Source organism: Pseudorasbora parva, chromosome 22, assembly GCF_024679245.1.
Source record: "Pseudorasbora parva isolate DD20220531a chromosome 22, ASM2467924v1, whole genome shotgun sequence".
Lineage (NCBI taxonomy): Eukaryota > Metazoa > Chordata > Actinopteri > Cypriniformes > Gobionidae > Pseudorasbora > Pseudorasbora parva.
In genome coordinates this window covers 4,026,801-4,049,818 of record NC_090193.1, presented here as the reverse complement: position 1 = coordinate 4,049,818, position 23,018 = coordinate 4,026,801, and the positions used below count along the sequence as shown (strand labels likewise).

Here is a 23,018-nt window from a genome sequence, read left to right as displayed (position 1 = left end):
CACTCATCCGCACACATATACCTACATAAAAATCAAAACACAAACTCACAAACTCGTATACGTTCTGATCTGGTCGTATACCGACACTGTCCCAAACCCCAGCGAGCTGTCCTGCTGCCTACTGCTCAGACCGTCTTCTAAAGCAGCATCCCATTTGAAATTGAACCTAATAGGTGAAGAATAACTTCTGATTAATAAATAATAAATTCTGAATGATGCTCATCTTTTGTGCCGCGCAAATACAGCTCTAGATTGGACACGAATAGCTGCTGGTTTCAACATAGTTTGACATTAGCATTTTGCTAATCTAATGGTGAAATATATTTCTCTGAACATTCAAAACGTTAAAAACGTTTTCTTTTGCAAATGTTAAGGGAACATCCCAGTTTATAATTCTTCATTATATAATATAATTATAGGAATTTTACTTTTAAATGTTTTCTGAACATTCATTACACACACAAATATTTTACATATAAATATAAATGAACATCCAACTAATCATTTCAGGTAAAAATGTTCCATGAACGATGTATGAACCATTTTTGTTTGTGCTTTTTGAGAAAATAATTAAAGATCAGATAACTTTGAATGAATGTTAACATTACTGGCAGAACATTTGTTCATAACGTTAGCATATTTGCTAGAGCTTTATTTGCGCGGCGCAAAAATAAGCATAATTTCAGAACAGTTATTCTTCACCCATCAGGTTCCATTTTAATAAGGATGCTGCTTTAGAAGACTGTCTGAGCAGTAGGCTGAAGCAGGTCATGGGTAACTTTGGTCCTGTTCTGCAGAGTTTAGCTCCAAGCCTAATCAGACACACCTGAACAAGCACATCAATGTCTTCAGGGTTACTAGAGAGCTACAGGCAGGCGTGTTTGATCAGGGTTGGAGCAAAACTCTGCAGGACAGCTGCACTCCAGGACCAAAGTTGCCCATCCCTGATCTAGAGGCTCATTTGTTTCTGACTGTGCGCTCATATTTGTGGTGTCCCATGAGCTCCAGGACAGGTGTGTGTGTGTGTGTGTGTGTGTGTGTGTGTGTGTGTGTGTGTGTGTGTGTGTGGGTGGGTGTGTTAACATCACTCCTCTTCAACGTCTGCTGAGGTACCAGGCACTGTTATATTATTTTAGTCACTCTCTGTGTGTGTGTTTTTTTTTAAAATTAGTTATGGAAAGTAGCAGCCCTGGTTCACTGGAAAAACATACCTGTGGCAACATTTCTGCAAAATGATATTACATTTTTGAGTGGTTTCAAAGTGAAATGTCCAGTGAGTGGCACTAAAACGTGTTTACGTTTATACGAAAGAGATGAACATGAGTCTGTCAACGTCTATTATGTTAGTTTTTGTATGTATCACTGCAGTTCCGACTTCCGGTGAGTGGCGCAAAAGGGTGAAAGGGTTAGTTCACCCAAACGTGTAATTCTGTCTTTAATTCCTCACCCTCATGCCGTTCCAAACCCTGTAAGACCTTCAATTATCTTCGAACCACAAATTTGATATTTTTGATGAAATCCGAGAGCTCACGGACCCCTCCATAGACAGCAATGTAATGAACACTTTCACTTTTCAATGTCATGAAGTGACGAGAAGACTTTTTGTGTGCAAAAACAAACAAAAATAATGACTTTATATCATCGGCTATACATCTTGGATGGACATTTGATTGAGCTTAAAGCAATGCTGTGGCTCAGTTTAGTTTGCTTTAAGTGTGTCTCGTTTTGAACATGCATTGTGACGATTAATGACAGTGGTCTAAAAGGAGATCTGTAGGAGAAGAGCTGTTCTCGTGGAAAAAGGAGGTTGCAAAAAGTATTTAATAAAAAGGGGCAAATAATTGTTGTTTAAACGTGTTTTGGAGAAAAACATTTATTTCATAATGTGATCCTTCCCCCACTTTCAATACTTTTATGTCAATTAAAGGGTTTGATTTTTGCAAAAAAATTTTTTAATGAAATATCAAAAGGATTAACAATGCAGATTTATTTTTTACAGCCATCTTTGATCATATTAAACAAGGGGCAAACACTTTCTCACACCACCAGGGTCAGATTTTGAGTTTGTTTTCATATATATATCTAGATTATAATTTTGGTATGTGAAGTTATGTGATGTTACTGTGAGTGGTCAGTGTGGTGGTCATAAATTGCGTTGTTGTGTGACCTCTATCTGTCCTCTCCTCTGATCTCTGTAGAACTGGCGCCCAACTGTACTCTCACTGGTTGCCAGGACAACTGTGCTGTCACACACACCGGCGCCATGTGCTACTGCAAGAGCGGCTATGAGATCAGCCAAGACGGAAAGACCTGTAAAGGTCAGTTGCATGTGCACACACAATATAGAGAATGGATAATTATATAAATATTATTGGCATAACACTTTTATTATATATATATATATATATATATATATATATATATATATATATATATATATATATATATATATATATATATATATATATATATATAAACAGCATTCACACTAACTATAATCTAGAATGTAGAATTTGAATCAGGTTTCATGTAAGGAAAAATGTACTGACAGCTATTTGTCACAAATTATTTTGCATATCAGGCATTTTTTTATATTTTATTGTTTATTTTAAGATACTGACAGTCTGACTGTGCAATAATCTAGTGTATATTATTTAACATACAGTGCATCCGGAAAGTATTTACTACACTTTAAATTTTACTCATTTTTTATTTTATTTTTTTGTAAAAATTCTACAAACAATATCCCATAATAATGACAGCGTGAAATACGTTTGTTTGAAATTTGTTCTTTGCAATTAAAAAAAATTAAAAACACAAAAATCACGGGTACATAAGTATTCACAGCCTTTGCCATGACACTCAGAATTGAGCTCAGGCGTCCTGTTTCCACTGATCATCTTTGAGATGTTTCTTGATTGGAGTCCACCTAGTCTGATGAAATAAAGATGGCCAAACTCTTTGGCCTAAAAGGCAAGCATCATGTCTGGAGGAAACCAGGCCCCGCTCATCTCCTGGCCAATGACATCCCTACAGTGAAGTATGGTGGCGGCAGCATCATGCTGTGGGGATGTTTTTCAGCGGCAGGAACTGGGAGAGTAGTCAGGATCAAGCTGGGAAAGATGAATGCAGCGATGTACAGAGACATCCTTGATGAAAGCCTGCTCCAGTGTGCTCTTTTTTTTCCCTCACAGTTGTGTTTATATCTCAGAATTGCTAGTTTATGTCTTGCCATTTTTACTTTATAACATGCAATTGTGAGTTTATATCTTACAAATCTGAATTTTGAGATAAAAAGTCTATAAAAATAAAAGAAACGAATTATTCCGTGGCAGAAACAAGCTTCCATAATTATACGTGACTGATATTATCTTAAATCATGTTGTTTCTCTGAAAGACATGCTTAGACATTTGACTGCAGAACAAGACAAAAACCCTGCTGTTGTTTCTGTCGTGTGTGTTTGTGTGTTTTTGTGTGTGTGTGTGTGTGTTCAGATTTTGATGAGTGTACGGTGTACGGCACCTGCAGTCAGACGTGCACAAACACAGACGGCTCGTACAGCTGCTCCTGTGTGGAAGGTTATCTAGTCCAGCCAGACAACCGCTCCTGCAAGGCCAAGAACGGTAAGACAAACACAACAGTCCAAGATAAGATAAAATAAGGCTTCTCCGTTTCCGTTCCCCTCACACGCATGTGTCCGACTCAGTTTAATTCATTATTATTGGCTGAACTGTTATTACATTTGAGATGAAACGGGTGTCTTCCTGTTTCCGCAGTGCCTGTGGATCGTCTCCCCGTGTTAGTGATTGCCAACTCTCAGAACATCCAGATCACGTCTCTAAGCGGCTCCAGCAGCCCGTCGCTCTACATTAGCACAAAACAGACCACAGCCATGGACTTCCTGTACGCGCAGGAAACCGTGTGCTGGATCAATGTGGGCGACTCTCCCACCGGCACACATCTCAAGTGTGCTAAGATAACGGGACTCAAGAGCTTCACAGATGAGAGAGCCATCAATATCTCCCTCAGCTTACACCGTAAGTCACTCGGACGCCTTTTTTCAATGCGAAGCACTTTTCCCACTCAGGGTTATTCTCAATATGTTATAATTGAGGAAGTTCATGCAAATTAATGAAAATGCTTGAACGATGTTTTGAGGTGATTGAAGATAATGATTAAACACAACTGTCTTTAATAGTTGTAAGGTCAAATGTTCACCACTTCTGCTCTGAATTATGTGTGTTATTATGTGTGTTTTAAAACATAGCCATCCCACGTTGTGTTTTATCATTACTAGTGCATTCAGCCTTAAAGGGATAGTTCACCCGATAACGAGTTACTCCTCAAGCCATAGGTGTATTTGACATTCTCCTTTCAGATGAACACAATCAGAGTTATATTAAACAATGTCCTGGCTCTTCTAAGCTTTATAATGTCAGTGAATGGCAGCCCAAAATTTGAAGCTCAAAAGTGCACCCATCCATTATAAAAGTGCTCCACACGGCTCCAGGGGTTAATGAAAGCTTTCTGAAGTGAATCGATGGGTTTGTGTAAGAAAAATATCCATATTTAACACGTTATGTAGAAAAATATCTAGCTTCCGGCAGATCACCTTCCATACTCAACTTAAGGCAAAAGCGTAACATGTAGCATAAGCGATGTAATTTTGGGCTGCCATTCACTGCCATTATAAAGCTGGGAAGAGTCAGGACATTTTTTTATATAATTCTGATTGTATTCACCTGAAAGAATAATGTCATATACACCTAGGATGGCTTGAAGGGGAGTAAATCATGGGGTAATTTTTATTTTTGGGTGAACTATCCCTTTAAAAGAGAGATTTCTGTCCTTCCATTGAAAGTTAATTCCAACAAACCTTTCAAATGCCAAAAAGACGTCGTAATAAATATATAATAAACATAATAAATTCACATATTAGCATTGATCAATGCACATACTATACATAGAGATCATCAAATATGGTAAACGAAAGCTCAAACGTGCTTGATTGACAGAACCGATGAGATTTGATATTGCACGACGTGATCATATCTGTTACACTCGAGTCACATGGACGTCTTTTATGTACTTTTTGAGGCTTGAAAGTTTTGGTTGAATGGACTGGATTGGGTTTGGAATGACATGAGGGTGAGGAAATTAATGTTCAAGTTGTTATTCACCAATAATCTTTTCCTCCGCTATAGCGCTTAAAACTCATTAATGCACACAGATATTCCAATCAGCGCAATGACTTTTGCAATTATATTTAGGTTGCGGCTATTTGCACAAGGTGAAAAAAATCTATATATTCTCTTTACTAGGGGTGTAAAAACATATCGTAATGCTAAATTGCAAACTATATATATCATGGATAATGCAATCTGTTTTGTGTATAGTTCACCCACAATGAAAATTACTGTGTGAGTTTACAGAGTTTTAGTGTCAGTACTACATTAATCTAGCTTGTCGTGGTCATTCTCAATTTTAGTCAGAATATGAGTCTGATGCTCCATTGGGCTGTGATTATGGGGCGTGTTTCAACCGAACCAGGAAATACCTCAATTGGATAGACCTACAACCAATCAGAGCAACGAAGCGACGCAGTGTCAAATGTCAACAGACAGAGTTCAACTCCACTGTGTTGCCAAGTCCGCGTTTTTTCCCCCGAGGGTTGTTTTCTTTGTCCGCGGGTTGAAGCGACTATTATGTGATATACAGACCCATGAGTGCAAATTTTAGCAGGCAACATTTCCAAAATAACACACATTTTACCCCCCAAAAGCCCTTTCCCCCCCGGAGAACCCCCGGAGAAGCTATTGTTTAGGGCTAGTAGTTGGCGGGTTTTGTTGTAAAAACCTGGCAACCCTGTCTCCACACGTGCTGGAATCAGGCTGGAATACACGATCTTTGCCGGTGTTGTAAAAAAATAAAATAATTTAATGATACACAGAGTACTTACCCAACATGATCATCATTTCTGAGAGAAATTATGAAGGTGAATGCATATACAAACAAGCTCTCTGTTTAGGATTCAAACAAATATAACCCAAGCCCCTTTGATGACGTGATGATTACGTTACTGTTGATCATCTGTCCGTCATCGTCTAAAGCCCGCCCTGATGATTTCATTGGTCCGAACAGTTTCTGTTCGGGGATAATTACTCCTCTATGGAGCAAGGCCAGACCGAATTGCCCGACCTAAAAAAATTGTGGGCGGGGCTAAATTCGGCTGGCATCCAGGCTAACATTAATCTGCTATATATAATGTTGAATATAATGTATAGTAATGCAATGGGGGAATATTTATGGTCCTGATAATGCCAAATGTCTTGTTGCCATTAAAAAGTGACCTGTATTATTTTCAATATATTGTATCTAGTCAGTGACAGAGTGCAAGCATATTCTTCTAAAATAATTCTGTTCTGAGTTTCCGAATCATGAATGTTTTTATTCTGGTTCCTCCTTTGTCCTGTGCATTGGGTAACCAGCACCGAGTCCAAGCCTGTTCATTTACACCCCAATGTAATACCACATTTAGCATTGTACCGGACAGTACATTTTTGTTAACCTTAGTGTATTGAAATAATAATATATCTTGAGTTCAGTATCGTGATATTGAATCGTGGCATGAGAGTATCTTTACAATCCTACTTTTTACACTAAGTGAAAATAGCGATGCATTCTGTTTACACTATATAAAAGTAGCAGTTCTTACAATAAGTGAAAATAGTTGTTAGATATACTTATAAGTAGTGTCGATACTATTTGCACCTTTATCTTTACTAACCCTATGAACAGAGATGTTCATTACTGATCATCTCAGGAAGTGATTTAGTTCATATTTTCCCTTTGTGCCTTCTGATAGTGTCGTTTTTTTTGCATGTGCCGTTTGGATTCCCTTCAGTGGCATTGTATTCAGTGATCAATACTACTTTCCATGGTTGGTAATAGTCAAATAAATGCATCATTGACATGGGGTGTGCAGTGCTGCTTCAGCTCATTTAGCGGCTGTCTAATCTGGATGTCATGTGGTTTATGAACGCTCAGAATTGGCACATCTGTTTAGTTAATTCACCTCTGAGTTTTTGTGAGATGATGAAAAGTGAACTGAATGAAATTCTAGGAAAAAGATTAAAAAGATTTCAGTGGGAAGGGAGTATTGTTTGGGAAATGTCCAGAACCTGAGGTCGCAAGGGTTTAAAACATCAGAGAGAGAGAAGCTGTTTCTCAAACCATATTGACAGCCTTTTAGGGGGGGGGGGGGGGGGGGGGGGCTGTCAATATGGGCTGTTAAGGGGGGGGGGGGCTGTCAAATAATTTATAATTATAAATTTATAAATTATAAATTTATAATTATAATTATAAAATTATAATAATTTAATTTTATTAAAAATTAAATATTATAATATTTTATAATATTTTATTATATTTATAAAAGAAATATAGGCTGTACCGAATCAGCGCCTGGAGGCGTATCATGTGGGCGGAGCTAAAGAATGACGATCGCGCAAAGCGGTGACGTCCTCAAGCGTGGAGAAACCCATCGCTATCTCAGCTAATAGATATGATCCAGAATCAGATCCGGAGGATGAAATAAATTGAACAGGAGAAACAGCAGCAGCAGGACGTTCGTCTCTGTGGTATGGACTGTATTTAGTGGCCTGTCAACATTTGTGTGTTTACTCGCAGTTTATGAGGACATGATTCGGTTTATGGACATGTGACTAAACCTTAGTAATAGCAAGCAAAACGGTTTTGCACGTCACCCGCTGCTTCCAAAGCAGGACCGAACCTTTATCGCTGGGACCGCTCCGTCAAAAACACACTTCTTTGGTATGATTTGGTGAAGTCCTGACAGCAGTGACCGTGGAGATCCACTCTGCGACGCGACTGAAGCGATGTTGTGAAGCTTCACGTCATTTCTGCGTTCAAATCGGTTCAAATGCAGCGCTGCCTTCCCGGAATGCTGTGCTGAAGTGTTGAAGCCGCTCGACGTCACCCATAGGAATAAAATGGAGCGCTGCGCGGAGTGTTTATGGGCGTGCATTTCCTCTCTCGCTCTAGTCACGCGCGCGCACCCTACCGGGAGAAGAGCTCGTACGGCCCATACAAGGACCTTCCGCTCTATTAACGTCAAGCCGACTCATACTCGAAAAAAACTCTCCGAAACTTGTGAGAAACCGGAAGGAGTATTTTTGACACAGAAATACTCCATCAAACGTCCAACATTAGTTTTTGAAACTTTGTCTATGTTTAGGATGGGAATCCAAGTCTTTAACAGTGTAAAAAGCTCAGTATGCATGAAACAGCATTTCACCCCCCCTTTAAACACTTTTTTGAGACGTTAGAGAGGTCACTATAAAAACATACTGTACGTTTTACATCTCAAAGCAATCAAAGAAGACTGTATAGAAGTACAGTCAAACCAAAATTTATTCAGACACATTCAACATTTTCTCACATTACCAGTTTATTCACTATAGTTTAGAAAATTGTAATAAAATATGACAAGAACTCAAGAGTTAAATCTTGATAATGTCAGATAACTTTGACAGTAAGGGATGTAATGGATTAAAATCAACCAATCAGCTGTTAGATTTAAGAACACAATTAGATAATACCAGTTTAGCTCAACCAATGACCAACCAGTGCTTCATTATGTTCAGTCTGTGGTGTCAAAGGTCACATTAGCAATTCAAGACAAAACACTTCAGCAAAACATGCTCAGGTCAAAGTGTCTGAATTCTTTTGCTCCCAAATCTTTTATACATTTTACTTTTAATCACTGTATGAAGAATTTTTGGGTATAATATGTCACAATTCACTTCATTTTGCTCTCCTCACTTACATAAATGAACTATAGTGTCCTGCACACACGAGTGAAACATTATATCTGGTGTATGAATCATTATTGGTTTGACTGTATATTTTATTCATCAAAACAACAAAAGTCCTTATTTTACTGTTGTTGTTTTTTTTGGTCCTTGTTTTCTTGGTCATCTTCTATAGTTGGATCGCTAGTTTAGACAGGAAATGTCTGTGTTAACCTGGAGTGCATATTTTGGGCCTTACAACAACGCTGGCACCCAGTAACCGTCCAGATGGACGTACTCTACGGAAGAATGCAGACATGAACGAGTGTTTGTGTTCACATACTTTGGTAGAGTGTGTTTCGGGCCTGTGTTTGGGTTTAAGTGTTAGTTAGTTTGAATGCTGCAGTGACTTCCAGGTTCTTGGCAGTTTTAACATGTTTCTCTGACACACACTCCCAGGTCACAGGTCACAAGGTTGACTGTGGCACTATGCCCTCAATAGGAAGCGATAAAGGTCTGTTGTAGAGATTATTGACTTCCTGTTGCCATGTTAAATATAAAGCTGCCTACCGTGTGTGTGAGGAAGAAAAACTAAAGGGAGAATAAACATGAAGAGGTGAAAACGGCAAACTCACATATTGAACTTAGAGGTAAAATCTTTTCTCTGAGAAAGAATTTGTAATTTAATAACTTGAAATTGTATTTTTATTGCAGATTATTGCACCGTTTTCCATGTAGTTTTTTAAGATATCTTTTCAAATGACATTCCTTTCCAGAGAGCTCATAAACCTGAAGCGTTTCTGTAGAAATACTGTCGTGAAGCCGGGTTCAGGTCTCTTTTAGCTGGCGGTCTCTGGAAGGGTCTCACAGGAAATGTGTTTGCCGTGATTCATGACCTCAGCGTGACATGCAGATGAGGCCACCAGATGTTTTCCACTCTTCTTCTTTTCTTTTCTTCTCTTTTATTTTGAGCACAGTGAAGGATGGCGGTGTATTCTCTTTTTATTTCAACAAACAGAAAGATACTATTGTAGAATTCATGGAAATAGACGTTTTAATGCACGATGAACGTTTACCTCAGGGCCGGTATCTTCACAGACACTGAGGGGGACATATTAGAAATGGCCAAATTTCCCCCCCAAAATTTGATACTCTTGATTTTGCTCTGCTGTACTCCATTACACACCACTCTGTTTGTTGTTAGGATGAGCAAAGTAAAACGTTAAATTTTTTGGTTGGTCTGCCGCAGCAATCTAACAGTGCTCGTCACTGTCAGAGAGTAAGATAGCCAATCAAATCAAAGAAGGCGGGGCTTGACTGTTAGTTTGAATTCCAACGTGACGCTTTAGTTATAGCAGGGAAAGAGTGCGTTGTAAGATGTAAGTAGCTAAACATTTAATATCTGACAACTGTTTTACGATAAAAATGTTCAGCGACCAACAGTAATATCAAGTGAAGCAAACTACTTGACATTCGTTATAAAATTTCAGCATTTTGAATGGAAAATATGACATTATTTATGCAAATCATAACTGAATTTGACGTGTCAATTTTACAGTGAGCTTATTTATTTTTTTTTTTACATTTTTACCTTTCTTATTCCTTTTTCTTTTTTCTTTAAATCCCGTTCAACTCTTTAATAATTGAATTCCTTTAATGACCAATAAAATATAACAAGACCTGACTTTAGAACTATTTTAACATGGTCAGTAAGTAAGGGATAATGTCCACCCAGCCGGTTGTTATCGCAGAATAAACCCCGACAGAGTGATCAGGACCCCGAGGTGAAGCGTTGCATCCCTCTGAAGGGGTTTATTCTGAGATAACAACCGGCTGGGTGGACATTATCCTGCTTATTACACGGCTACTAGTCTCAAATAAATAATTATTATACACAAAATATTGTCTTGAGATTAAATATTGTATTAGCTCTTACGCAAAGCTTCCACGAAGAAAAACAGTTCCAACCTGCTTAAAGCCTTTATCTATTGCTGAAGATTTGCCATATGGCCTTGCTAAATGTTGAAAATGAATGCTGAAAGGGTAATATAAGAAGAAGTGAAAGAAACTTAGTTTAATACTCACGGGACGCTCTGTCTGACATCCAGCGTTCAGTGCGTGCACTTCGGGTGTGTGTGTGCGCTCAGAAAACCATATGTCAGACGTTTAGACTAATATGTATTTAAAAACGCATGCAGATAATAAGCTTTCATGATGATGAAGAACTGTAATGTCAAGTGAGCACAATAGAGATGATAATCAAAGCCAAACATTTTTTTTTGTTATTTCGGCAGAGTATCTTATGCATAAGCTGAACATGCTCCACCTTCTTCTTGATAGGGGGCGTGGCTATCATGAGCTCTTGCATTTAAAGATACAAGAACAAAAACATTCTTTCATTCAAAATCGGCCATTAACATCATGGTATAATAAATGTTCTGTGGGGTTTTTTGAGCTGACATTTCACATAATAAGTCCCCTTAAAAGAAGTGTGATGATTTCGTGGAATGTGACAGGTTGTTCCACTGAAAGGAGTTTCACGTTTTGTTTTTGACAGGGCTTTTGGCCATCTGAATCACTCAAACACACATGTGCTCATATATGTGGCCTGAATCTGTTAGGATGGATTGAGTTCAGCCAGTGAGATACAGTATGCAGACACTCCCTATTGAACAACATCTGTTTGGACAGCATTCTTCCAGAAGCCATTATCCATATGTGTCTGTGTTATGTGTGTGTGTTTTATGAGTGGTTTGTGTAGGTTGCTGGGGTTTGCTGCAGCATATTTATATTCTGTTTTGTGGAACATTTTCCAGACGTTGTGGTTGACATGAGGCGCGACCCAACCCCCATCCGTCTGTGGCTCTGGAGCCTCATCATGAAAACATAGACATGTTCAGGTGGAGATGTGATGCTTAAACCACCTCAGTTTGTGATCTCTACATCATCACTATGTTATCTCTTAAAGAAATGTGTGTGTGTTTTGGTATCTTGGAAAATGTGCACTTAAATGTCATGTTCATGCATGTTCATCATACATCAGGAGTGTTATTGAGTTGCGACATTCCAGTAAAGTCATTTCTTGTACGTTAATTTGGTGTGTCTCAGCATAAATAGCGGAAAGACAGGATGTGCGATGAAGTAATGTGTGTTAAAGCTGAAGGCAGCGGCTCTGTGACATACGGTCTGCATGGTACAGAAGTTTCCGGAAAGCCTCTTAAACGGTCATGTGCTTGAATCGGCTCACGCTCAACCGTGTCCGCCACACATTTCTGGCTCCGCCAACATTCAGGGCATTGTTTTGGTTTTAATCTTTCTTCATCAATCCCTCAACCTTTTTCTTAGGCAGTCTGCGCGTTGCTTGACCTATCTCGACCAGCACTTCAGATCTGTGTTTATTGATTTTGACTTACTTCTTTCTTTAATGGGTTTTAACTCTCTGATTTTAATTTGAACCATTTGAATGGTGTCAGTAAGTCTTGCACTCTTTTTTTTAACCCTAATGAGCTCTGAGGACTCACACATTTTTTTTGTCATTTGGACACTATAAGGCTTTTAGATCAGACAAGAGTTTCACATCAGACTTCTGTTCGTTATGTTGGTGTCTTTCTATTGCAATTGACAAGAATCCAGCCTAACTTGCAGAGATGAAAGGCTATTAATGCTTTTATTTATGCTAATCACAGTATAACACATTTTAAGTGCTTCTTGTCTTCAGAGAAATGGCCTTCAGTAAGTGACTAAAAGGGAAGAGAAAGACATAATGTGTAAAGAAGGAAGCTAACAACACTTGACATTTTTTCCTTCTCCTCCTCCTAAGTTATTACCTACATGCTAGGTGAACAGCCACCAGCTATTCCATATTTGTGGGCATTTTTTTGCTTTTATTTTTGTTAAGACTGTTTGACGAGAGACAGAAACGATCAAATTGTGATTGGCTTCAGTGATTTTACAATAGTGAAGGGCCGGTATTAGGCGTAGCTTTTATAAAACTGCTACTACATATACCTTGCAAAGTGCATAAATAAGACAAAAAAATATATTATTTATTGATAATTTTTTTTATAAATATTCTTCCAAGTAATGTATTTTTTACAATGGGCCAGAGGGTGGAATCAAATTTAGAACAGGAAACCTTGGTCCGTAAAGTGTTTTTCCCTTTAAAAGCACAAGACGGCAATCGAAAGAATCCAACTGGTGTCGAAGACGTCCGTGTAGGGATTCTCAAAGCCATGGCAGGGGTGCAGGAGTTTTAAGTCTTAAAGGACAACTCCGGTGAGAAATGACCCTAGGGGGAAATTTACAGATGGTTACCGAGTAGATCGTTCTCTAGGATGCGTTTTCATGAAAATCGAATGTAAAGAGTTTTATCTCTAGAAACCGATTAGCTAATAAGAAGATACTTTATAAAGACAGTGCATTACGCGTTTACAGACCGCAGCCATCTTGGAAAACAGTCTCGACTAGTCGAGCCATGAGCGCTGTGCTAAGTGATGAACTGTGACTGAATCTCATACGGTCCATTGTTTCCGGAAGAAAGCACTGAACGCAACAGAGAAAAAAAAGAAAGAAAAAAAATGTCCATGTAATTAGATTTCACAAACTTAATTCCTATCGACCAGCTCACTTAGAACAGCATCTTTATAAAGTATCTTCTTATTAAACTGTTTGTACACTTAGAAAGTTCTCAATGCTTCGGTTTGCATGTAGAGACCCTCATTATGCTGCCGTGTTAGTGTGAGGCTATTTTGAGCCTTGTTAGTGGTATTATCTAGCGATTTAATTCCACTTACCCTTTGCCCCATAGACAAGCGTTATAAGCTAATCGTTTTTTAGAGATAAAACTCTTTACATTCGATTTTCATGAAAACGCATCCCAGAGAACGATCTACTCGCTAACCATCTGTTAATCACCCCTAGGGTCATTTCTCACTGGAGTTGTCCTTTAAGATATTTAAAGTCTGAATTAAAATGCTAAAATGTTCAATATTAAACTTTTTGAGTTTATATTTATTGCAACAAAAGTACATTTTGGCGTAGATAGGAGGGCTTTCGAATATGGTCTTGGACAACTGTAAAAAAGCAGTTCAGTGGAACACACTATCAGTTATACTTCTTTTAAACTAAAAAGTCTTGCAGTCTACTTTTTATGTACTTCTCAGAAATATACTTAATCATATCATATATCATATACTTCACTATTTATGACGTCATAACTGATCCAGTCATTTATATAGATCAGCAGCCGTGACCAAGACAAGCAGCAGAACATCCTGTCAGTCGTTTGGGTTCTGTTTCTGCAGTGTCATGCTGGGTAGTCCCGCCCACAGCGAAATCTTATTGGTCCAAAAACCCAGTCCAAACATCAAATATGAGTTCTGACTGTCTGTGTTTGACACACATCATTTTTGCTTTCAGTGTGGACAGAAATATTACATATTTCATAGCTGTAAACCTGACTGGTTTCATAGCGCAAGATGGCAGACCACATTCAGAGCTCATTTCTGAAATGTTAAGGTTGCTTGAGCAGCAGCTCCTTTGTTTGTTAGTCAATGTATTTTCGTATCAAGCTGTCTCACAAAATGAGAGCCATAAGAGCATTTGTTTTCCTTCAGTGTAGAGAGAGACTGTCACAAATGGATTTTTTTATCCTCCTTCCACTGAGACCTGCAATTTTACTGGGAAATGCAATGAGGCTGAAGCCAGGTTCCTCAGCCCACTGTCTCTGTGGCTTTTCTTCGTGCCGTTCCTCTATTCTTGCATTGTTCAGATGGCAGCTGCTCTAAGACCCATTCGTCTTTCTCAACCTTCATTTGTACACTTGCTCTTTTCTCCAATCTTTGGTGTTTTTGATCTGTGTTTTTAATCACTGGCTTTCAGTCCGGGCAGCTGGAAAAGTTTAGGCAGGACTCGGCTCTTAAATAAACAACACCTTTGGGGATACAGCCCTTGATTCCGGTAAACGTCTGGCTCTTGTACAATGGCCAACTTTCCTTTGTAGAAACAAGAGAGGCCAACACAGTCTCTGTCTCCTCCCCTGAGCCTTCTATCTCTCCATCTGTCTGGATTTTCCTGCATCTCCCATACAATTTTACCCAACAATCACAGTTTCTATGACTTCCTGTGCCACGTTTCTACAGCCACTCAATGTTCAAACGTGCAACATCCCATTACAAGTATGATTTGGTAAGACCTTGAAAATCTGGATGTCTGGAGCTAAGGGAGGAGAGGTTCAGATACATTGAGACGTCTGACGTTTTAAGGTCAGAATGAGGCATATTGAAGAGGTGAGAGGCTGCAAAAGGAGCAAGAATCCACAGTTAGCCACAGCGATCGCAGCTGTTAAAACAACTTTTTTTGGAAATTGTGTAACATGCGCACATGCCTTCAGATACTCCCCTTACTCAGCTGTTTCAAAGAGAAAGAGCGTCATTGTAGAAGTGAAAAAGAGAAAAAAAGGATGTGAGACCACTGTTTTATTAGCACTATTTTAAAATAGTCACAGAATCATCAAACCACAAAACTGCATGGTTTGGTACGTGGACAGTCAGTGCCAGTCAGGCACCATGTGTTTATTTGCATATAAATGAATGCATGCTTACCATTTTTTTTTATATTTAGTTTCTCAATAAATACCCCTCATCAAGATTTGGTTGAGGGTAGAGTGTGAGTCAAGACCGAATTCGCATGCCTCTGAGGTTACAACAAGACCAAAGACATGAAAATATGGTTTTGGTAGTCAAGTCTGAGTGAACATGTCATACACCCGGCACAATGCGATGCTAGTCTCAGCCTGATGCAGTTATCATTTTTACATCTAGTGCCACATTGTTGAAATAGCAAATACACAAGGCCCATCTGTTCACGTGCTGGTCTGAAAACCAGGTGTGTTCAGGAGCATTGTTGGCATGTTGCTGTTTTGATGAACTAAAATCCAAGAACCTTGGAACCATCTTGACCATTAAAATCGTGACCATCTCAAGAACATCTCTAGACTCTCTGACTCTGTAGCCGAGACCCTAATCCACTTCTTCATCACGTCCCGACTTGATTACTGTAATGGTGTCCTGTTTGGTCTGCCTAGCAAAGCTACTGACAGACTCCAGTATGTACAGAACTCTGCGGCTAGGATGCTTACTCACACAAAACTTGGATCTCATTTTACTCCAATCCTCAAAAAACTTAATTGGCCGCCAGTTAAATCAAGGATCAAATATAAATTTCTCCTCCTGATGTACAAATCTCTAAATGGACTTGCACCAGAGTATCTGACTGATCTACTCCATCCTTACAACCAAGCCCGGTCCCTGCGGTCCTCAGACAAGGACCTGCTTGCTGTCCCAAAGTCCAGGCTACGGACGTTTGGTGATAGAGCTTTCTGTGTTGGTGCTCCTTCACTCTGGAACAAGCTTCCTCATTCCATCCGCTCTGCATCATCTCTAGCAACCTTTAAAAAACAACTTAAAACACATCTCTTCACTGAGGCCTATGGACCATAACTGCTCGGTTTTCTCTCCCTCCCCCCCCCCTTCCCTTCCCTTGCTGTTTGTTAAGCGTCCTTGGGTTTTGTGAAAGGCGCTATATAAATTACAGTTATTATTATTATTATTAAAAATGACTATTCCATTAACAAAACCTGCTCTAAATTAAAATATTTTTTGTGTTATTTAAAGGGTGTGTTAGTAATATGCAGCTATAGATGAGTGCAGAACATGCGTGCACTCTGCTTATTACACACACAGGGACACGCAGCAGCACACAAACATTTTTAATATTAAAAAATAAAAGGATTCCTCTCTAGAGAAATATTTAGTCTTTCCGCTCACAAATTCCGCCATTTATATAGTGAATCCGAAACACACTCATTAAGAGACTAGAGACAACCCTTTTGGACCATGAGACTGGAGCCCTGACCATTTTTGTCCGTTTATCTAGCAAAAGTGCATTCGGACACGCCATAAGTCATAAGTGCACCTGCGGCGTGAGCTTCAGACCATGAGCTCGGATTGGTAAAATAGGGCCATCTGTCTTGACTCGGACTTGACCATCTTCTGGTCTCGACTGCAACATGGAGTTTTAGTGTATCTTGTGACCAATCACGAGGCATTTAAAATGTTCTTGATTGAATTCAATCGTGAATGATTTCAGTTTGTTCTGGGATGTAAAACTAATATGGACTTAACTGTGTAATAAATTAACAGTATGGGGCACATTCTGTTCTACATTTCTTTCCATTCTCTGTTCTGTACAGATGTAGAGCAGATGGCGATAGACTGGCTTACGGGAAACTTCTACTTTGTTGATGACGTGGATGATCGAATCTTTGTATGTGATAAAGATGGAACCACATGTGTGACACTGTTGGATCAAGAACTCTACAACCCTAAAGGCATCGCTCTGGATCCAACCATGGGGTACGGACATTGGCAAGCTCACACTTCTGCCATGTACAAAACTAGCTAGCTGAACATTTAGCAGCTACTTTTAAATGGTCAAATGAGGTGTACGTGTTCTCATGTATAATGATTACTCTCTCCTTTCTCAACATTACTTTCAACAGAAAGGTTTTCTTCACCGACTACGGGCAGATCCCAAAGGTGGAACGCTGTGACATGGATGGGCAGAACCGAACAAAGTTGGTGGACAGTAAAATTGTCTTCCCACATGGCATCACCCTGGACTTGGTCAACAGGTTGGTCTACTGGGCTGATGCTTATCTGGACTACATCGAGGTCGTGGACTATGAAGGCAAAAACAGACACACCATCATTCAAGGACTTTTGGTAAGGAGCAAATACCAAGTCGAGTCAAAAGGTTTATTTATAAAGCCATCCATCCATCCATCCATCCATCCATCCATCCATCCATCCATCCATCCATCCATCCATCCATCCATCCATCCATCATAATGTCTATCTGTTTATCCATCCATCCACCCTAATGTTCATTGGTCCATCCATCCATCCATCCATCCATCCATCCATCCATCCATCCATCCATCCATCCATCCATCCATCATAGCGTCTATCTGTTATCCATCCACCCTAATGTCTATCCATCCATCAACCATAAAATTGATCTGTTTATCCATCCATCTATCCATCCATCCATCCATTGTAACATCCATATGTTTATCCATCCATCCATCCATCCATCCATCCATCCATCCATCCATCCATCCATCCATCCATCCATCCATCCATCCATATTAATGTCCATTGGTCCATCCATCCATCCATCCATCCATCCATCCATCCATCCATCCATCCATCCATCCATCCATCCATCCATCCATCCATTGTAACTTCCATCCACCCTAATGCTCATTGGACCATCCATCCATCCATCCATCCATCCATCCATCCATCCATCCATCCATCCATCCATCCATCCATTGTAATGTCCATCGGTTTATCCATCAATCCATCCATTTTCCCTTTCAGTAGCTGTATTGAACCTAACATTGAACCCATTGCATTGTGAGAGTGTCTAATAGTGGCTAGAATTATTTACTGTGATAAATGCTTTAGTAGATGTAAGAGACAGTGGTGTTTCATTAGTGCTGCTGAGTCACTTTATTAAATCTGTTTTTTGTAAATATATTAGCCTGATTTCTTTCTCTCTGCTTGAGTTATGGATAACATTTAGCTGCTCAGCCCAAGGCTAATCGGTGTGTTTATATGCGTATCTTGCTCACTCAAGCTAACAGTGCAAGCACAACTTCCCAAATAATGGAACTAATTGAAGAATAATTGAGTTTTTTTTTCTTCTCAGATTGAGCATCTTTATGGGCTCACGGTCTTTGAGAACTATCTATATGCCACAAACTCAGACAATGCCAACATGCAGCCTAAGACCAGTGTGATCCGCGTCAATCGATTCAACAGTTCAGATTATCAAGTGGTCACTCGTGTGGACAAGGGAGGAGCTCTACATGTTTACCACCAGAGACGCCAGCCCCCTGGTATTAAACTCTTTCTCATCTATTGCTCAGTCGTATAGATCGAGCCAGTGTCATATATAATGGATTAAAGTGCAACCACTACACTACAGTCAAGCTCCAGCTCAGTCTAACTCTCCTGTTATTCTTCTTCAGTGCGGAGTCACGCCTGTGAGCCGGATAAGTTTGGGAAAGCTGGAGGTTGTTCAGACATCTGCTTGCTGGGCAACAGCCACAAGAGTCGGACGTGTCGCTGTCGGTCTGGCTTTAGCCTGGGCAATGATGGCAAATCATGCAAGAGTGAGTGACATCACAGCCAATCAGATTCTACTTCATCTGTCAATTCTTCAAATCATTTTGACTTACAGTAGTTTTGCCTAGTTAAAATAAAACATTTTAATTGGCTCTCGCATTTCCCCCTCTAATAGTTCCATAGTGATGTCTATGCATATGATCTAGACTGGAGAATTGACCCACACTTTACCATTTACCCCAGTATTGATTTCAAGCTTTTTGCTTTGAATATGCAATTACCTGTTAGTAGTATTGATTTGTGAACTGTGAGTGACCTCTGAACACATGACCTTGAAAACGACAAGAGCAGGAGATTGGAATTGATTGTAAGAAACATGTTAGTACTATCATCTCACTTTTCTCAATATTCAATCTAATCCCCAGAGCCAGAGCATGAGTTATTCCTGGTTTATGGGAAGGGTCGTCCGGGCGTTATCCGTGGTATGGACATTAACCCTAAAGTTCAGGATGAATACATGATCCCCATCGAGAACCTGATGAACCCTCGAGCTCTGGACTTCCATGCACAGAGTAACTTCATCTACTTCGCTGATGCCACCAGCTATCTGATTGGCCGACAGAAGATCGATGGCACGGAAAGAGACATCATCCTTAAAGAGGGTACTGAAACTTTTTATTTTTATTTCCAATTCCTCTTATTGCCGATGTGTATTCTTCATTTGTATCCTGTATGGCTTTCCAGGTATTCACACTGTTGAAGGAATCGCTGTGGACTGGATGGCCAATAATCTCTACTGGACAGATGATGGTCCCAAGAAGACCATTAGTGTTGCTCGGCTCGAGAAAGCTTCTCAGACCAAGAAGACTCTCATTGAGGGCAAGATGACCCATCCTCGAGCGATTGTGGTGGACCCTCGGCACGGGTGAGCTCTAGATTGAGTGGTATAGCTGGTGTCGGGTTATTTGTTGGTTAATAAACTAATGTAATTTTTCATCAATTTAATTGCCCAAAATTGTAAAATCACTTTTGCACACTGCAGGGTAAATTTTTTTTGAAAGACGTATTTTCTGCTCACCAAGGCTGCATATATTTGATTAAAAAAAAACAGATTTTATTTTATTTTATTAATTTATTTGAAATTAAGTTTTTATACCATTACAAATGTATTTAATGTGACTTTGATTGGAATATAGTTATTTGAAATTGTAATAATTTTTCACAGCATTGTGGTATTCCACATTTTTGACTGGTAGTCTTCAACCTCAAGAGGCTTGCTTTAAAAACCAGCAGCAACCAAAATACGACAAAATACTCTAATCCTCAATAGATAAATCAATTTATAAAAAAAGGAGTATCTCAATTTATAAGTCAGAACTATGCATTTTGAAAACGTTTGATCTCTTTAAGCTGGATGTACTGGACTGACTGGGAGGAGGACCCGAAGGAGAGCAAGCGAGGGAAGATTGAGAGGGCCTGGATGGACGGAACCAACCGGAACGTTCTGCTGACCTCTAAGACGGTTCTGTGGCCCAACGGCCTGAGTCTGGACATCCCTCAGGGCATCCTGTACTGGGTGGATGCTTATTACGACCGAATCGAGATGGTCTATCTCAACACCACTGCACGCAAGGTGCCGTCACACCGCTGATATAATATATATGATATTCACATACACACACACACACACACACACACACACACACACACACACACACACACACACACACACACACACACACACACACACACACACACACACACACACACTCACTCACTTCAATGTAGTTCCACAACCATAAGACCTCCGTTCATCCTCAGAACACAGTTTAAGATATTTTAGATTTAGTCCGAGGGCTTTCTGTCCTTTGAATGTAAGTGTATGCCCACTTTGTGTCCACGTCCAGAAGGGAATGAAAACATCATCACAGTAGTCCATATGAGACATCAGTGGGTTAGTTAGACTCTTTTGAAGCGTCAACAATACATTTTGGTCCAACAATAACAAAAAAATACGACTATTCAGCATTGTCTTCTCTTCCGTGTTCCTCAAATAAAGAATCAAACGGTCATGAATCATGATTCGGATCGCGTGTCAAACTAGCAAACTACTGAAATCAAGTGACATTGGCGATATGAATCACGAACCAATCTGCTGATTCACGACGTTTGAATCTTTATTTGAAGTTTGAAAACAAACGTGGAAGAGAAGACAATGCTGAATAAAATTGTATTTTTTGTTATTGTTGGACCAAAATGTATTGTCGACACTTCAAAAGAGTCTAACTAACCCACTGATGTCACATATGGACTACTGTGATGATGCTTTCATTCCCTTCTGGACGTGGACAGTATAGTTTGCATACACTTACATTCAGGACAGAAAGCCCTCGGACTAAATCTAAAATATCTTAAACTGTGTTCTGAGGATGAACGGAGGTCTTACGGGTGTGGAACGACATTAGGGCGAGTCATTAATAAAATAAATTTCATTTTTGGGTGAACTAACCCTTTAAGAATGGAAACCAAGAGATAACAGCTTGAACAGATGATTCACTTGCCAGTTGTCGATCATGTAACATCATATTCTTTCTGCTTAGACGGTTTACGACGGACAGGAACTGAACCATGCCTTCGGTCTGTGCCACTACAAACACTTCCTGTTCTGGAACGAGTACCGCAGCGGCAGCATCTATAAACTGGACCAAAACACCAAAACGGTCACTTTGCTACGCAACGAACGGCCCCCAATCTTTGAGATCCGCATGTACGATGCCCAACAACAGCTAGGTAATTATAGGGTGTTTTTGCTCTGGATTTTGTATTTGTATTTTACAGTGTCCTGTAATTTATAATTAATAATGTAATTTAACCATAGTAATAACAGTAAATTATGCATAATTACATGCAACTAACCCTCAACCTACACAAACCATATAGTAAGTACATGTAGTTTATTACTATTACTAAGTACTTACCAGATGCCATTCTTACGTGTGTTCATCACAGGAAGTAATGCTTGTAGAGCGAATAACGGTGGCTGTAGTAGTCTGTGTTTGGCCACTCCCACTGGCAGGTCATGTGCCTGTGCTGAGGACCAATTACTGGACCCCGCAGACAACACCAGCTGTAAAGGTAACACAAGCATACACTACATTACACTGCATATTTACAAACTAAATAATAATGCATTAATACAAGTGAATTGTCAAAATCGGTCATTAAAGGGATAGTTCACTGATAAATGAAAATGATCCCATGATTTACTCACTCTCAAGCCATCCTACGTGTATATGACTTTCTTCATTCATTCTCAATTGGAGTTATATTAAATAATATCTTGGCTCTTCCGAGCTTTATAATGGGAGGGAATGGTACCTGAGATTTTGAAGGCCAAAAAAGTGCATCCATCAATAATAAAGTAATACGTGTGTTAAAAAAGGCGTTCTGAAGCAATGCCATGCGTTTTTGTAAGAAAAATATCCATATTTATAACTTAATAAACTATAATCACTGGCTAACGTCCGTATGCGAGTCTAGCTCCGGCGGAAGAGTGACCTTTGACCTGGAGCATAATGCATTGACGAACACAGAAGTGCAGAAGATAGAACAATGCAACCAATCACAGTTTGTTTGTTCCGCGTCATGTTAAGGGGCGTGAAAATGTAAAGTCGTTGTCCCTGCACTACCAGACCGCCGTGCATCTATAGATTATTCATTCATGAATGTTGTGCAAGTTCACTGCAACAATGTAGTCGCGAACTTCACATATTATTGAAAATGCAGCGTTTAGTTCAGGGGTGGGGAACGTTGATCCAGAAGGGCAGAGTTTCGCTCCAACTCTGAAAGAAAACACTCACCTGCCTGTAACTTTAGGAATCCTGAAGGCCTTGATTAGCTTCAGGTGTGTTTGATAAGGGTTGGAGCTAAACTCTGCAAGAGAGTGGCCCTTCTGGATCAACGTTCCCCGCCCCTGGTTTTGTTGATCCTGGTTAGCCTCATTGTCACAGT

General features: G+C 39.6%; 1 protein-coding gene across 7 annotated transcripts in view; it reads left to right on the top strand.

Moving 5' to 3' along the window:
* lrp1aa (low density lipoprotein receptor-related protein 1Aa) overlaps nucleotides 1-23,018 on the top strand; it is a 244,372-nt gene that overhangs the window by 64,241 nt on the left and 157,113 nt on the right. For all 7 annotated transcript variants that reach the window (XM_067431416.1, XM_067431414.1, XM_067431413.1 and 4 more), the window contains exons 4-15: nucleotides 2,199-2,318; nucleotides 3,496-3,624; nucleotides 3,778-4,038; nucleotides 17,066-17,228; nucleotides 17,375-17,597; nucleotides 18,589-18,778; nucleotides 18,911-19,054; nucleotides 19,433-19,669; nucleotides 19,752-19,932; nucleotides 20,418-20,640; nucleotides 21,608-21,797; nucleotides 22,017-22,142. In XM_067431416.1, the coding sequence (XP_067287517.1) occupies nucleotides 2,199-2,318; nucleotides 3,496-3,624; nucleotides 3,778-4,038; nucleotides 17,066-17,228; nucleotides 17,375-17,597; nucleotides 18,589-18,778; nucleotides 18,911-19,054; nucleotides 19,433-19,669; nucleotides 19,752-19,932; nucleotides 20,418-20,640; nucleotides 21,608-21,797; nucleotides 22,017-22,142 (2,187 nt within the window). The remainder of the gene's footprint in view (nucleotides 1-2,198; nucleotides 2,319-3,495; nucleotides 3,625-3,777; nucleotides 4,039-17,065; nucleotides 17,229-17,374; nucleotides 17,598-18,588; nucleotides 18,779-18,910; nucleotides 19,055-19,432; nucleotides 19,670-19,751; nucleotides 19,933-20,417; nucleotides 20,641-21,607; nucleotides 21,798-22,016; nucleotides 22,143-23,018) is intronic.